General features: G+C 40.9%; 1 protein-coding gene across 1 annotated transcript in view; it reads right to left on the bottom strand.

The window, feature by feature from the left end:
• Positions 1-18,116, bottom strand: part of ARSB (arylsulfatase B) — a 181,840-nt gene that overhangs the window by 87,543 nt on the left and 76,181 nt on the right. Inside the window, exon 5 of the mRNA XM_059175315.1 lies at positions 11,429-11,672. Coding sequence (XP_059031298.1) covers positions 11,429-11,672 — 244 coding nt within the window. The remainder of the gene's footprint in view (positions 1-11,428; positions 11,673-18,116) is intronic.

The raw sequence follows: 18,116 nt of genomic DNA on the forward strand, positions 1-18,116 counted from the left end.
AAATTACATAAACTTAAAAAAAAAGTAACAGATTTTCTTTGAAAAAATTTATGAGACGGGTATATAAAGAATGTTTCTCATATTTTTCTATGTGTAGCCACATAAGAAAGAATGTATTATCAGTGCTGAATATCACAAAAATTAATTCTTTCCCAACTTTTGTGCATATGTTTAGGTACTTTTCTTGTGTAAATTCACAGCTCTCAGAGTCTCAAAGAGGTCTATGAATAAAAAACCTAGAGAAATAAATATTAGATATTGACCTCACATAACACACATCTCTAAACAGTTCAAGAACCATATGGAAGGAAATCAAAGCAGCACACTTTGAAGAAAATATTTAGAGTATTTCAGGCTGAGCAAAAGTCTTCTGACCAAAAAAGCAAAAAAGAAACTGATTTCAGCAAGAAAACACAAACTTCATTAAATCCATGTAGAAAAGTCACAAACATTTTCAAAAGAGAAAATACAAATGGAATATAAAACATATACAAACTAATTTCTTTAATAACCAAAAAAATGCATGTTAAAATGAGATGATTTTGCTTATGATATTTAACAAAGATGTTTTTAAAAGCTATATAAGGAAAATTTGTGAAGGAGATGAGAATTCTCATACATCAGTAGAGTAAGAGTATATTGGTACTTTCTTGGAACACAATGTTAATGTTATAATGTCTGTCAAATGCTTTCAAAATGATCATCTCTAAATGATGTAAGATATCTCGTATATGCGGAATCTAAAAAACAAAAGTGGGTGGAGCTGGAACTCTTAGAAACAGAGAGTAGAATCGTCGTTGCCAGGGCCTGCAGGGTAGGGGAAATGGGGAGACGTTGGTCAACAATGGGTACAGACTTCCAGCTCTAAGGTGAGTGGGTTCTGAGGGTCTAATGTACAGCATGCTGACTATAGTTAACAATAGGGTATTATATACTAGAAAGTTATTGAGAGAGGAGATTTTAAATGTTCTCCCTGCACACATAAAAATAGTTAACTAGGAGAGGTGACCAACCGGTTAACTAACCTTACTCAGGGGACCACTTTCCTGTATATACGTGTATCAAATGATTATGATGTACATCTTAAATTTACAAAATGTTTTATGTCATGTATACCTCAATAGAGCTAGAAAAATGAAGTTAAGCTATATTACTTTTCCTCACATTATGAATTCGCCAGTTGTAAGTCAGTCAGAGAAGAGAAAAGTGTGAGGTGATGGGTTTAAGTGGATGACAGAACATAAATCACCCAACAAGTCCCTTGAACAGACATCTCTGGTTGCTACTTGTTGCCTCACCATCGAATGATGAAATATAGAAACATTTTAACAAAATTGACCTCAGATTTAACTTGACACCTATCTTCTTCACTCTCCAAAATCAGGCAGACTTTTTCAAGGTCTGTGTTCCACAGCAACACAAGAAAAAAAAGTCAATACGTAGAAGTCATTCTCTAGTTTAACAATTTAATTTTCAATAATTTCTATCTAAGGGGAAAAATCTAAAATATAGACAGGGATTTCATGAAGAAATTCTTTACTCTGGTGTTAATGATAAAAAAATAAAAATCAACCATCTATATTAAGGGAATGATTAAGTGTGTCAGGGTATCTGACAGAATATGCAGTCACTGAAATAATGTTTGCAACGAGTTTCTTTTTTTTTTTTTTTTTTTTTTTAAATTTTTATTGAGTTATACCTCAATAAATAAATATAACTGACATATAGCATTATATTGGTTCCAGCTGCACAGCGTAATGACTTGATATTTGTATATATTGTGAAGGAAATTTATTTTCTTTTCTTTTTTTTTTTTTTTTAATTTTTTATTTTTTATAAACATATATTTTTTATATACATATATTTTTATCCCCAGGTCTGTGAATCACCAGGTTTACACACTTCACAGCACTCACCAAATCACATACCCTCCCCAATGTCCATAATCCCACCCCCTTCTCCCCAACCCTCTCCCCCCGGCAACCCTCAGTTTGTTTTGTGAGATTAAGAGTCACTTATGGTTTGTCTCCCTCCCAATCCCATCTTGTTTCATTTATTCTTCTACCCACTTAAGCCTCCATGTTGCATCACCACTTCCTCATATCAGGGAGATCATATGATAGTTGTCTTTCTCTGCTTGACTTATTTCGCTAAGCATGATACGCTCTAGTTCCATCCATGTTGTTGCAAATGGCAAGATTTCATTTCTTTTGATGGCTGCATAGTATTCCATTGTGTATATATACCACATCTTCTTGATCCATTCATCTGTTGATGGACATCTAGGTTCTTTCCATAGTTTGGCTATTGTGGACATTGCTGCTATAAACATTCGGGTGCATGTGTCCCTTTGGATCACTACATTTGTATCTTTAGGGTAAATACCCAATAGTGCAATTGCTGGGTCATAGGGCAGTTCTATTTTCAACATTTTGAGGAACCTCCATGCTGTTTTCCAGAGTGGCTGCACCAGCTTGCATTCCCACCAACAGTGTAGGAGGGTTCCCCTTTCTCCGCATCCTCGCCAGCATCTGTCATTTCCTGACTTGTTGATTTTAGCCATTCTGACTGGTGTGAGGTGATATCTCATTGTGGTTTTGATTTGTATTTCCCTGATGCCGAGTGATATGGAGCACTTTTTCATGTGTCTGTTCGCCATCTGGATGTCTTCTTTGCAGAAATGTCTGTTCATGTCTTCTGCCCATTTCTTGATTGGATTATTTGTTCTTTGGGTGTTGAGTTTGCTAAGTTCTTTATAGATTCTGGACACTAGTCCTTTATCTGATATGTCGTTCGCAAATATCTTCTCCCATTCTGTCAGTTGTCTTTTGATTTTGTTAACTGTTTCCTTTGCTGTGCAAAAGCTTTTGATCTTGATGAAATCCCAGTAGTTCATTTTTTCCCTTGCTTCCCTTGCCTTTTGCGTTGTTCCTAGGAAGATGTTGCTGCGGCAGAGGTCGAAGAGGTTGCTGCCCGTGTTCTCCTCAAGGATTTTGATGGATTCCTTTCGTACATTGAGGTCCTTCATCCATTTTGAGTCTATTTTTGTGTGTGGTGTAAGGAAATGGTCCAATTTCATTTTTCTGCATGTGGCTGTCCAATTTTCCCAGCACCATTTATTGAAAAGGCTGTCTTTTTTCCATTGGACATTCTTTCCTGCTTTGTCGAAGATTAGTTGACCATAGAGTTGAGGGTCTATTTCTGGGCTCTCTATTCTGTTCCATTGATCTATGTGTCTGTTTTTGTGCCAGTACCATGCTGTCTTGATGATGACAGCTTTGTAATAGAGCTTGAAGTCCGGAATTGTGATGCCACCAACGTTGGCTTTCTTTTTCAATATCCATTTGGCTATTCGAGGTCTTTTCTGGTTCCATATAAATTTTAGAATTATTTGTTCCATTTCTTTGAAAAAGATGGATGGTACTTTGATAGGAATTGCATTAAATGTGTAGATTGCTTTAGGTAGCATAGACATTTTCACAATATTTATTCTTCCAATCCAGGAGCATGGAACATTTTTCCATTTCTTTGTGTCTTCCTCAATTTCTTTCATGAGTACTTTATAGTTTTCTGAGTATAGATTCTGTGTCTCTTTGGTTAGGTTTATTCCTAGGTATCTTATGGTTTTGGATGCAATTGTAAATGGGATTGACTCCTTAATATCTCTTTCTTCTGTCTTGCTGTTGGTGTAGAGAAATGCAACTGATTTCTGTGCATTGATTTTATATCCTGACACTTTACTGAATTCCTGTATAAGTTCTAGCAGTTTTGGAGTGGAGTCTTTTGGGTTTTCCACATATAGTATCATATCATCTGCGAAGAGTGATAATTTGACTTCTTCTTTGCCGATTTGGATGCCTTTAATTTCCTTTTGTTGTCTGATTGCTGAGGCTAGGACCTCTAGTACGATGTTGAATAGCAGTGGTGATAATGGACATCCCTGCCGTGTTCCTGACCTTAGCGGAAAAGCTTTCAGTTTTTCTCCATTGAGAATGATATTTGCGGTGGGTTTTTCATAGATGGCTTTGATGATATTGAGGTATGTGCCCTCTATCCCTACACTTTGAAGAGTTTTGATCAGGAAGGGATGTTGTACTTTGTCAAATGCTTTTTCAGCATCTATTGAGAGTATCATATGGTTCTTGTTCTTACTTTTATTGATGTGTTGTATCACATTGACTGATTTGCGGATGTTGAACCAACCTTGCAGCCCTGGAATAAATCCCACTTGGTCGTGGTGAATAATCTTTTTAATGTACTGTTGAATCCGATTGGCTAGTATTTTGTTGAGTATTTTCGCATCTGTGTTCATCAAGGATATCGGTCTATAGCTCTCTTTTTTGGTGGGATCCTTGTCTGGTTTTGGGATCAAGGTGATGCTGGCCTCATAAAATGAGTTTGGAAGTTTTCCTTCCATTTCTATTTTTTGGAACAGTTTCAGGAGAATAGGAATTAGTTCTTCTTTAAATGTTTGGTAGAATTCCCCCGGGAAGCCGTCTGGCCCTGGGCTTTTGTTTGTTTGGAGATTTTTAATGACTGTTTCAATCTCCTTACTGCTTATGGGTCTGTTCAGGCTTTCTATTTCTTCATGGTTCAGTTGTGGTAGTTTATATGTTTCTAGGAATGCATCCATTTCTTCCAGATTGTCAAATTTGTTGGAGTAGAGTTGCTCATAGTATGTTCTTATAATAGTTTGTATTTCCTTGGTGTTAGTTGTGATCTCTCCTCTTTCATTCATGATTTTATTTATTTGGGTCCTTTCTCTTTTCTTTTTGATAAGTCGGGCCAGGGGTTTATCAATTTTATTAATTCTTTCAAAGAACCAGCTCCTAGTTTCGTTGATTTGTTCTATTGTTTTTTTGGTTTCTATTTCATTGATTTCTGCTCTGATCTTTATGATTTCTCTTCTCCTGCTGGGCTTAGGGTTTCTTTCTTGTTCTTTCTCCAGCTCCTTTAGGTGTAGGGTTAGGTTGTGTACCTGAGACCTTTCTTGTTTCTTGAGAAAGGCTTGTACCGCTATATATTTTCCTCTCAGGACTGCCTTTGTTGTGTCCCACAGATTTTGAACCGTTGTATTTTCATTATCATTTGTTTCCATGATATTTTTCAATTCTTCTTTAATTTCCCGGTTGACCCATTCATTCTTTAGAAGGATACTGTTTAGTCTCCATGTATTTGGGTTCTTTCCAAACTTCCTTTTGTGGTTGAGTTCTAGCTTTAGAGCATTGTGGTCTGAAAATATGCAGGGAATGATCCCAATCTTTTGATACCGGTTGAGTCCTGATTTAGGACCGAGGATGTGATCTATTCTGGAGAATGTTCCATGTGCACTAGAGAAGAATGTGTATTCTGTTGCTTTGGGATGAAATATTCTGAATATATCTGTGATGTCCATCTGGTCCAGTGTGTCATTTAAGGCCTTTATTTCCTTGCTGATCTTTTGCTTGGATGACCTGTCCATTTCAGTGAGGGGAATGTTAAAGTCCCCTACTATTATTGTATTGTTGTTTATGTGTTTCTTTGATTTTGTTATTAATTGGTTTATATAGTTGGCTGCTCCCACGTTGGGGGCATAGATATTTAAAATTGTTAAATCTTCTTGTTGGACAGACCCTTTGAGTATGATATAGTGTCCTTCCTCATCTCTTATTACAGTCTTTGGCTTAAAATCTAATTGATCTGATATAAGGATTGCCACTCCTGCTTTCTTCTGATGTCCATTAGCATGGTAAATTCTTTTCCACCCCCTCACTTTAAATCTGGAGGTGTCTTCGGGCTTAAAATGTGTTTCTTGGAGGCAACATATAGATGGGTTTTGTTTTTTTATCCATTCTGATACCCTGTGTCTTTTGACAGGGGCATTTAGCCCATTCACATTCAGGGTAACTATTGAGAAATATGAATTTAGTGCCATTGTATTGCCTGTAAGGTGACTGTTACTGTATATGGTCTCTGTTCCTTTCTGATCTACCACTTGTAGGCTCTCTCTTTGCTTAGAGGACCCCTTTCAATATTTCCTGTAGAGCTGGTTTGGTATTTGCAAATTCTTTCAGTTGTTGTTTGTCCTGGAAGCTTTTAATCTCTCCTTCTATTTTCAATGATAGCCTAGCTGGATATAGTATTCTTGGCTGCATGTTTTTCTCGTTTAGTGCTCTGAAAATATCATGCCAGCTCTTTCTGGCCTGCCAGGTCTCTGTGGATAAGTCAGCTGCCAATCTAATATTTTTACCATTGTATGTTACAGACTTCTTTTCCCGGGCTGCTTTCAGGATTTTCTCTTTGTCATTGAGACTTGTAAATTTTACTATTATGTGACGGGGTGTGGGCCTATTCTTATTTATTTTGAGGGGCATTCTCTGAACCTCCTGAATTTTGATGCTTGTTCCCTTTGCCATATTGGGGAAATTCTCCCCAATAATTCTCTCCAGTATACCTTCTGCTCCCCTCTCACTTTCTTCTTCTTCTGGAATCCCAATTATTCTAATGTTGTTTCGTCTTATGGTGTCACTTATTTCTCGAATTCTCCCCTCGTGGTCCAGTAGCTGTTTGTCCCTCTTTTGATCAGCTTCTTTATTCTCTGTCATTTGGTCTTCTATATCACTAATTCTTTCTTCTGCCTCATTTATCCTAGCAGTGAGAGCCTCCATTTTTGATTGCACCTCATTAATAGCTTTTTTGATTTCAACTTGGTTAGATTTTAGTTCTTTTATTTCTCCAGAAAGGGCTTTTATATCTCTCGAGAGGGTTTCTCTAATATCTTCCATGCCTTTTTCGAGCCCGGCTAGAACCTTGAGAATTGTCATTCTGAACTCTAGATCTGACATATTACCGATGTCTGTATTGATTAGGTCCCTAGCCTTCGGTACTGCCTCTTGTTCTTTTTTTTGTGGTGAATTTTTACGTCTTGTCATTTTGTCCAGAGAAGAGTAAATGAAGGGGCAAGTAAAATACTAAAAGGGTGGCAACAACCCCAGGAAAATATGCTTTAGCCAAATTAGAAGAGATCCAAAATCGTGAGTGGGGAGAAAGGGGATAAAAAGAGGTTCAAAAAGGAAGAAAGAAAAAAGAAAAAAAAAAAAAAAAAGAAAAGAATTTTTTTTAAAAAAGAAAACACCTAAGAAAAATGTAAAAAAAAAAATATATATATTAGATAAACTAGTAAAAAATCGTTAAAAAATAAAAAGGTAACAGTTAAAAAAAAAAAAAAATTTTACCCGAAGGCGAGAAAAAAAAAAAAAATGAAAAAGAAAAAATTAAATTAACTGCAAGACTAAAAAAAATCACAGGAAAAAAGCCATGAGTTCCGTGCTTGGCTTTCTCCTCCTCTGGAATTCTGCTGCTCTCCTTGGTATTGAAACCGCACTCCTTGGTAGGTGAACTTGGTCTCGGCTGGATTTCTTGTTGATCTTCTGGGGGAGGGGCCTGTTGTAGTGATTCTCAAGTGTCTTTGCCCCAGGCGGAATTACACCGCCCTTACCCGGGGCCGGGGTGAGTAATCCGCTCGGGTTTGCTTTCAGGAGCTTTTGTTCCCTGAGCGCTTTCCGTAGAGTTCCAGAGGACGGGAATACAAATGGCGGCCTCCTGGTCTCCGGCCCGGAGGAGCCGAGAGCCCAGAGCCCCACTCCTCAGTGCGCCCTCAGAGAACAGCGCCCAGTTACTCCCGTCTGCCTGACCTCCGGCCGCGCTCCGAGCTCACCGAGCCTGCGACCGGTTCAAGGTAACACCGAGCTGCGAGCTTACTGTCGGCTCTGTCTCTGTAGCCGGCTTTCCCGTTCCAATACCCGCAAGCTCTGCGACACTCAGACACCCCCGATCCTTCTGTGACCCTGCGGGACCTGAGGCCACGCTGACCCCGCATGGGCTTCGCCCCGGTTTAGCCTCTGGAGCGATGTCCCTCAGCGGAACAGACTTTTAAAAGTCCTGATTTTGTGCGCGGTTGCTCCGCCGCTTGCCGGGAGCCGGCCCCTCCCCCCGGGGTCTATCTTCCCGTCGCTTTGGATTCACTTCTCCGCCAGTCCTACCTTTCAGAAAGTGGTTGTTTTTCTGTTTCCAGAATTGCTGTTCTTCTTCTCTTCGATCTGCCGATGGATTTTCAGGTGTTTGCAATCTTTAGATAAGCTATCTAGCTGATCTCCGGCTAGCTGAAGCAGTCTCAGCTTGCTACTTCTCCGCCATCTTGACTCCTCCCTGCAACGAGTTTCTTGAATGACATGATCAAAAGTGATGATGTGTTAAGTGAGGGAAAAAAAGAGGTAGTAAAAAAATGCCAGGAAGAAAAATTTTAAGGAAATATGACACATGTTTATGGTAGCATGTTTCCAGGTAACATTTGGGTGATTATTTTATTGCCAGTACTTTGCCAATTAACCTCAGTGAGTATATATTACTGACACTCAAGGAAATTTTAAATTAAAAATAGAGTGACCAAGGAACACGTGTACATCTCCCGTTTAGATCACAAGTAGGGGCAGAAATATTTTAAAGAAAAAGAAAAATATCATCTTGTATGAATGAGCAAATAATGAGTATAAACTTTCAAAACAACTAATGAGAGAAAACCTTTTATTTATTTCTTGTCTTAGCTGTTCGATGACATGGTTATGGCTGAGCTCTCTTTAAATGGCAAATCATAAACTGGTCATCAAATCTAAACTGAAAAACCAACTTCTCAGGCAAGAACAGGAGGAGACAATTTGGGGCTGGTTAGGATTTCCCCCCCTGCAAATAGAATGATTTATAAGAAGGACTGAGATAATAGTTGGAAAGTAGGAAAAGGTAAAGAAGGAGCTTCCTGATGCTTCAAATTTTGCTTTTTGAGGAAAGATCTCTTAAATTTGGTAAATTCTCTAAAGAAAACTTGGGAACTTTGAGTTGCAGAATCATTGAAAGAACAAGGATACAAATCAGATTTTCCCCTGGGTCTACAGGAAGTGAAGACCTTCCTCTGTCTCACCTCCTGGATGAGATTCATTACAAAGAAACGAACAGACTCCATGCTTGTGAGAGGCTGAACAGCCCTGCCGAAAGCTCCTTTCATCCATTCCTAAGCTCACAGGAAATTTTAAACTTCAGTGTTAAAACTTTAATAGCTATCAAACTTCCTTTGCATAAGGCAATCTTATGTCGAACCCCACTATTTATTTTTATTTGTGTTTTTATTTTTATTTTTCTAAGATTTTTATTTATTTATTTGATAAACAGAGATCACAAGTAGACAGAAAGGCAGACAGAGAGAGAAGAGGAAGCAGGCTCCCCACTGAGCAGACAGCCCAACTTGGGGCTCAATCCCAGGACCCTGAGATCATGACCTGAGCTAAAGGCAGAGGCTTCAACCCACTGAGCCACCCAGGTGCCCCCACCATGAAAATAAAGAGGCACCTGCGTGGCTCAGAGGATTTAACCCACTGAGCCATGCAGGCGCCTCTTTATTTTTATTTTTAAGGAGGCTCCTTGGCCAGGGTAGAGCCCAGTGCAGCACTTGAACTTATGGCCCTGAGATCAAGACCTGAGCTGAGATGAACTAAGACACTTAACCATCTGAGCCACTCAGGCACCCCAAACCCTACTATTTTTAATACTGAGTATCACTTACATAAAATTTGATAATATAAAATTTAGAGGTAACCAGTAAATCTAGCACTTGGGATTGGTTAAATGATGGTATATCCAGACTGTGCACTGTGGATTAGAAACCTAAATGTCTACACAGATCAGGTAGCTAACATAAATGAATGAAGTGGGTCTGGGTTGGGATTTGGGGGCAGAGTAGATTAGTGATTTGAAGAGGGAATACTTTAAGGAAGACATCAACTACTTGACTCCTGTCAGTTAGCTTTGTGGAAAGATGGGCCCTTGTGTGGCCAGTCACTTATTTTCTTTTTTTTAAATTTGATTTGGCAATAATATCAAATTTAAAGAAAGTTGCAAAAATAAGAAATAGTAAAACGACACCTATGCCATCTACCCAGATTATCTTATTATTAATATTTGACTCGGTTTGTATTTTTTCTCTCTGTATACATATACAGACACAAAGATACACACTGTGTGTATGTCTTGAAATATAAATTGAAATACATACTCAATTTTTTCTGAACCATTTGAGGAGACGTATTTCCTAAGAATAGAAACCTTACTAGTTTTGAGGGGCGCCTGGGTGGCTCAGTGGGTTAAGCCTCTGCCTTCGGCTCAGGTCATGATCTCAGGGTCCTGGGATCGAGCCCCGCATCGGGCTCTCTGCTTAGCAGGGAGCCTGTTTCCTCCTCTCTCTCTCTGCCTGCCTCTCTGCCTACTTGTGATCTCTCTCTCCCTCTGTCAAATAAATAAATAAAATCTTAAAAAAAAAAAAAAAAGAAACCTTATTAGTTTTGAGATGAGGCATCTGGAGTGGAGAGAGCATGAGGAGATTGTCCCCTCCTGGCCCCTAGGGACTAGTCAGTCAGTCACTTTTTCTCCCTCTATAACACCAAACCGAGGTTAAATACTATTGCACTAGACAACTGCCATTCTATCAGTAAAAATAAAAACCTCCAATATATGCATATTTATTTCTAACTTGGATATAGGTACTAATCTTCTAATATATTATTTACCTTATAAGACATATTGTTAAGCAAAGGTAAAATAAATTAAAATATAACTTGTAGTTTTCTTCCTGCACCCTTGAAGGTGTGTATGTCCCCACCTTGGGTGCCATTTTTCTATACCATGGCGGCTAAGCAGGAAGAGGACTGCCACCATACCTGAGGCTGAGTTTGGCTTCTGCTCCCTAGTGTACTTCTCTTACTCTTACTGCTCCTAAGTGTACTTCTGCCCGCTCTCTCTACCACAATACGCTGTTTTATTGCCTTCATAGTGTCCATTGCTACCAGAAGTCATCTTGTTTATTTATGTGTTTATTTATTTCTTCTCCCCTCTCCCCTGCCGCCTGCCCCTACCCCCCAACCCTGCTCTACTAGAATATAAGCTCCATGAAAGCCAGGATCTTCCTGTCTTATTTACTCCTAGTTCCTCCACCCCTAAAACAGGGGTGGTTCAAAATGGGTGCTCACTAGATACTCCCTGGCTTACATTCTAGCTCTATCCCTTGCGTGGTCCTCCATTCTCCTAGCAGATGAGAGGGCAGGTCCCCGACCCCTGGCAGGAAGCAAACAATACCCTATACTACCCCTTTGGAAAGATTCTCCGCTTAAAAAAATACCTGTAGAGGATGAGCAGCAGAAGACTATCTTCTTCGCGTAAAACACAGGGCCACAATCTCAAATCCAGGAGTTAAATATATATAATTACAATATTTCTAAAGACATTTCCATCAAAAAAAATTATTTGTTTGTAAGCCAAATTATTTTCATACAAAAGCTATCGTGTTCCCCTCAATCCTGTCAGGCTGTTCTTGCACTTTCTGCAAAAAAGGAAGATGAGCAGGTACCTGATGGTTTTCCACACATCGAAGCCATCCAGAGGTTTGGTGCCATTGGTGCTTCCCCCCGCCAGGGTCACGAGGGTTGGCAGCCAGTCAGAAATGTGGATGAGCTCCCGGTTCTTTATACCCTTCTGTTTCAGTAACGGGCTTGCCACAAAGCCCACCCCTCGGATGCCTCCTTCCCACAGGCTCCATTTTCTTCCTCGGAGGGGCCAATTATTGCCTCCTGCCAAAGTCTGTCCTCCGTTATCTGAAACACAATTAGGTTTTTGCATGAGGACAACGCAAGATACATTTAAGAACAGATGACTTCTATGTTGCTTTTAGATGGTACTTAAGAACTAAAAAAGATGCCCCCTCCTTACTGGCTCCTGTCCCAACCTCCCCTCTCCTGCCCGACACTCCGTCCATTACACAGACATAATCAGAGGGCAGCATGGCACCAATCTGATGTGAGACCTTTGAATCCCCTTGGACAAGGTCTCTGAAAAAAAAGCAAGTCCTCACAGGATATCTGCTTGGGGGAGAGCCCTGTACTAATAATTAACGACTTAGTTGCAAATATACGTGTGTAATTTCATGTAACCAGGTACTTGGAGCCCCTCCCGGTGCACAAAAAGAAACCACAAGTGACATTACACTCAGTGAGTTAAAGCTCCTGATGAGCGGGGACCTTTTAATTTTACTCACTAGGAAAAACTTTCTAACCTTTACACTGGTAACTAAATTAAACTTCTCCTTCCTGGTGATTTGAACTCTTAAGTGTGAAACTTGAACATGTCTCCAGTGGGCTAGACGTTTCTTGTAAACACAGCAGTTGGGTGGAAAAAATAACTGCCAGAAAAATTCCTCCCTTCTTGACAGGATGGCAAGACAAAGCTTCATCTGATGCACTGTGCCAGGGAAGAGAAAGGTTCTCTTCCAAGACAACTGAAGTTGAACCCTGAGGAGAAGTTACAAGAGTGACTGAAATTAAGTATCTTACCAGCTGGGGGGAACTCAGTTAGCAATTAAGTTGGACTATAGGGGGAAAAAAGTGGTACTTCTTATATATTGAGGTTATAGAATATCATGGGTTATCTCCAAAAGTATCCATACACTTGGGGGACTCCACAGACACATTTGAAAGAACACTTATTTGCATACATATTACACCTCAATTAAATCTCCCCCTCAATCACTGTTATCCAAATGAACCACAGGAGGGCAGTAGGACAGACCTAATGTCTATAGAACACTGTATGTAAAAATCCAACGCAGGGCGCCTGGGTGGCTCAGTTGGTTAAGCGACTGCTTTCAGCTCAGGTCATGATCCTGGGGTCTCGGGATCGAGTCCCGCATCGGGCTCCCAGATCCATGGGGAGTCTGCTTCTCTCTCTGACCTTCTCCTTGCTCATACTCTCTCTCACTGTCTCTCTCTCAAATAAATAAATAAAATATTTAAAAAAAAATCCAATGCAGAAATCAAGACCAATGCAACAGGAAACACATGGAAAGAGAAAGCACTGACATTTTGTAAGCACCTACTATGCACCACTTCAAGTTTACATTATCTCTCCCAGAATTTGAAGTCTGAGAGACCTGGAATTGAAGCCTGATTGCCAACCACACACTGGCCGTGCGGCCCACGACAATACACTGCCCCAGTTTCCTTAGGTTCAATGAGGAGATAGGAATTCTCAGCTCAGGTATTATGATGAAAATGAAATGACACTGTTCATGATCCTTGCTTCGCTGGGTACCTGGGACACCCTTAGTGCTCAGTAAGTGGTAGCTAATATTTATAACTCAGTCTAGTATCATAAGCACTTCGGTGTTAGAAAAAAAAGAAGTTTTTAAAAGTCCAAATAGCTATTAAGTGGCAAAGCAGGCATTTGAACAAGGTCTGTGTGACTTCCCAGGTGCTTTCAGCCCCCAGGGTGTCATGTTCTCAATGTCCCCAGTATGAAATGGGTTTTACACCTACAGGCCACGGAATGCTTCCCTGCTCTATGAAAACCATAAGCCACAGTCTCAGCAAAGGGTTTACTCTTCCTTTTGATACAGCAGAAGGTGATGCTATTTCAAGGTGATGATAATTCCCTTTAGAGGAACCCTTGTGGCTGGTGGATAAGAAATTCAAGGCTCTCCTGCCAAGGAGGCTTCTGTTCAGATCCTTAGCACACGAGGTGCCTGGTTCTTCTCTGTGCTTCATGAAGGGAGGGAGAAGAGTGGAGGTAGGTTACATGAAGGTGACAATTCTTCAACACATGGGTGGGTGACAATCTGTCTCACCATTTACCATCACAGACTTGTAAGAACCTTTCCGTAACCCCTATGTCTCTTCTTGACAAAAAGTCAAGACCCAGTCACCCAAGTCAGTTTTTTGTTTACTTTTAAGATTTTATTTATTTATTTGATGGAGAGAGACACAGCGAGAGAGGGAACACAAGCAGGGGGAGTGGAAGAGGGAGAAGCAGGCTCCCTGCTGAGCAGGGAGTCTGATTTAGGGCTCCATCCCAGGACCCTGGGATCATGACCTGAGCTGAAGGCAGACGCTTAATGACTGAGCCACCCAGGTGGCCCCCAAGTCAGTTTATTAACTACGCTTTCAACTTTACAAGAGCAAACCCGTGTATTCAAAACAAGATGCCACCATCTTTGACAGAGGGTCTTCTTCTGTACTCTGTATACTTCAGAGTATCCATCACCTAGAGCCAACCTTTCAAAACTTAAAAAGAGCTGCTGTTCATATTACACCAAAGGACACTGGAAAGAAATGTTTACACTCCACGGTGAGGTCAAGAAGGGCTAAGCCAGCATGATTATCTTGCTCTATTATCTAGACTGCTATAAACGATACTGGTCCAGGGCTTGTGGAAGGCGCCCTTGCTCTCCATTTTAAACAGATGCGCTCCTTTGAGATACTCTACAATGTCTCTTTCAGTTCCATGTACTTGCTCATTCTCGATACAAAATTACGAGATGACAGCTGTGGAGGAAATGTGGCCATGTGGAGGAGGAGGGTGGTTGGGTCTGCTATCTGACTCTGGGAGCAGCCCTTCAGGTACCAGTCCAAAAGGAAAAACAGACTGTGCTGGAAAGAAAAGGTGGCCACTGTGGCTACCGTCAGAGCTGGGGGTGTTTCCACATCTTACAAGGGGAGGGGAAAGCAGGGAGTGGGACTGTTTTTGCCACTGGCTCACTGGGCTGCTTTTCCCATTAGCAGTGAGAAGGGATTCTGTCCTCTGTCATCAGTCACGTTCTCAAGAGCACCCTGCAGAGAAAGCACTGTCAACGGGCACACCACGACTTCTCTTGGACTCCCTTGTCCCAGCATTGACGGCACAACTAGTGCCATGAAGAGGGCAGTTTGGCTTTGCCAGGGGTCTCCGTCTACACAGCGGGTGCCTGCCTGATGGCCGCCACTTAACCACAGAGCGGTGGGATCCACAGTTGGGTTCTTAGGAAATACGGTGCCGTGCATCAGTTCTGGCACAGTCTCCTGGGTAGTTCAAGAAGTTGGACATAAAACTGATCCCAGTAGCAGCAAGAATACAACAAGCTCATTTGGGATGGTTTCCTAGACTGTTCAATCTGACAAATTAAAATTTGAAAAGATGACAGAAGCATCCCCATTTCAGACATGTTTCTTTTCACTTGCTCTCCTAATTTTCTTCTGGGCAAAAGTTAACTTGTGTTCTAAGAATTAATTTTCACGAGAAAATTTTCTTGTTTCATTTCCTGACTGATTTCTTGATGAAAAAAACCCTCCAAATCAAAATAAGAGGACTCCAACTAGTAAAGGAAGCTCTGAATTTGTTTTTTCCAGGGAAATAGCTTTTCAGCAATGTTTCTGGCAGAGGAAAAACTTAATTATAAACATTTTGCTGTCTAGAAAAGAAATGTCAAAATAAAACAAATGTTGTCATATACAGATGGTGAATTGCACTTCATTATTCCTTCCTGAACAAAAATAACTGTCAAAAAGTGATATAAAAACATTGGTCGGTCAATGATCTAAGCAAATGTATAAAGTGTATGACAATGAAGCCTCATCCTCATCCAGCTGATAAAAGTTAGGATGGAACCACAACAATAACATTAATTCTTAGGACTACTCCCAATAGGGTAAGGCTGTGACTTGGCTGTGTAAGGCTGCCATGAACATCAGTGTGTGTTTCTATCTCATTGCTTCCTCATCCAGACTTACCCAATACATCCTCCTCATTCTGACTCAGATCCTGAAAGAAAAAGCAAGAAAGGCTCCGAGAGTCTTGCGCCAGTGCCTAGACTTGGCTCTGAACAGGGCCAGCAATGTAAGTGTGACAGATGGGTAGACAACATGATTTCAAATACCAAGATGCCTCCTTCTCTAAAGAAAAAAGAGGACCTGTTTGCTGATGGTTGATTTTTTTAGACCAGTTTTTTTTTTTTAATTTTTAACTAAATGCAAATTGGAGGGTTAATATATATGTCTTAGAAGTCACCTAGAGGATTAGGTAAACCTACTATCTACGTACTTATTGGGCATCAACACCTGCCCCCCTCCATAAAAAGTGCCTTGGGCTGGGGCACCTGGCTGACTCAGTCAGTAGAGAGCGCAACTCTTAATCTTGGGGTTGTGGGTTCAAGCTCCACATTGGGTGTAGAGATTACCTAAGAATAAAATCTATTTAAAAAAATGCCCAGTGCTTCATTCGTGTAGAACTAACTTTGCCCTGTCATTAGGATATGTCCTGCCCTTTCATGATGACTTTGCCTTTGTACGTGTTGGTTCCTTTGCCTGGAATGCTCTCCATCTTCTTTCCTGCCTGACTTAGATTTTAATTCTTAGGATAAATGTCACTTCTGTTAACTTTTCACTTACTGCCTCTCCCCCCACCCCGCCCTGCACTGCTACCCTGCCTAGATAGTCTCTCTGTATATCAAACTTATTTCTGTATATTGTTAACTAGTTGTTCATGGGTTCGTCTTCCCAGGGAACTCTACCTCCCAAGAACAAATACAAGGACCTAGCACAGGGCGCACCAAAGGGAAGGGCTCAAGAATTGGGTGAGGGAGGCTGTGGGTAAGGAACAATAAACAAATGAGAAAAAAGGCTACCAAAAATTGAGACTGAAGGCACTAAAAATTTACTTCGATTATGGGATGGTGTTTTCTGAGCCTTCACCCAGTCCCTCCATGATCTTCACTTTTAGGAAACTGTTCCATACACAGGTCCTGCTTATTTAACAGGACATTGCAGGGGTCAGGGGTGGGTCCCGGTCCCCATGAGGATTTAAGCAAATCAAACACACAATACCAGAATTGTTTATCCAATCTGGCCCTTGATCAGTCACACTGAAGTCAAAGGGGATTGTTCGAGAGCATTTCAAAGAACTCGGTCCTGGACAGGAAGAAAGTCCTCACTCAGCCCTTAAACAAATCTTTGGGGAGGGCTCACCTTGTGCCAGGGACCACCCCAGCTTTGGCGAAATGGCAGCCAAGAAGAGAGACTAGGCTTTTTCTCTCATGAAGTGAGTAGAAAAAGAGATACGATCTCTCCATTCATGGTTCTCTTGGAAGAGCCGGAACCAGAGTGACGTTACAGGGCAGACCACGGTCAGAGATGGGAGAGCCCAGGCACAGAGAGCACACGTTCAAGTCCCTTACTCACTTACGTATTGGATAGTGGGGTGTTCTGCATCAAGGCTTCTTAATTCAAGATTAAGTTAACTATTCTCTTAAGAACACTGCTGCCAGAACTTAAGGCAAACTTGAGCTGAATGATGACTCGATAGAAGCCAGAGGGTATCTAGCTGCCAACAGCAGCAAAAAAGGCAGAGCAAAACCGTCTCCTCTCTGGGTACATATTACACATACACTATGTTTAAGTATTACAGCTGCACTCTAAAACACCATGCATTCATCAGGAAAGGATTTTCTGCACAGAGCCCTTCTCATTTATATGCTCTCCTCTATAGGTGATTTCTCGAGATCCATAAGAACACAGTGAATTTGAGAGCTTTTGCTGTTACTTTGGGGACAGAGCTAGGAGACACCATTCTGTTTCTAGGAGTTTAAATAAAGTTCACCAATTATCAAAGAAAGACGAACAATGACCATAACCTGTGATTCAAATGAAGTGTCAGGAACCGAAGCTTTATTCAGTTATATTTGTAAGGATTTCAAATGGTTTGCAGCATTCGGACGGATGAATGCTCCCACCCTACTCCCAGACAGAGTCAGACCTTACATCTGGATAAAAGAACCAGGATTGGGAGGGTCCTGCTGGAATGGGATTGGCAACCAGACCCCAGATAAAGGATGCAGCCACCAAAAATCAGGGAAGTGGACAGATCCAAGGAAAGGGCAAAATAGGAATAGGGAGATTTTACAGGGTGGCAGTTCAAGATTTCCTCATTTTAATGGGGCTAATGCCATTGCTTATAATGATGAGATACCAGTGAAATTTTATCTCTCCTTTAAAATTTAAGGATGGGAAGACTCGGGAGTGTATTGAAAGACTAGAGGGATGTGAGTGGGGGATGGGCTACAGGTAAATGATGCATTCTACTCCAGAAACCAGTATTGTGCTGTATGTTAACTAACATTTTTTTTTAATTGACATATAATGTGTTATTTGGCTCAGGGGTACAGGTCCGTGAATCATCAGTCTTACATCATTCACAGCACTCACCATAGCACATACCCTCCCCAGTGTCCATCACCC

The sequence above is a fragment of the Mustela lutreola genome, chromosome 5 (assembly GCF_030435805.1).
Source record: "Mustela lutreola isolate mMusLut2 chromosome 5, mMusLut2.pri, whole genome shotgun sequence".
NCBI lineage: Eukaryota > Metazoa > Chordata > Mammalia > Carnivora > Mustelidae > Mustela > Mustela lutreola.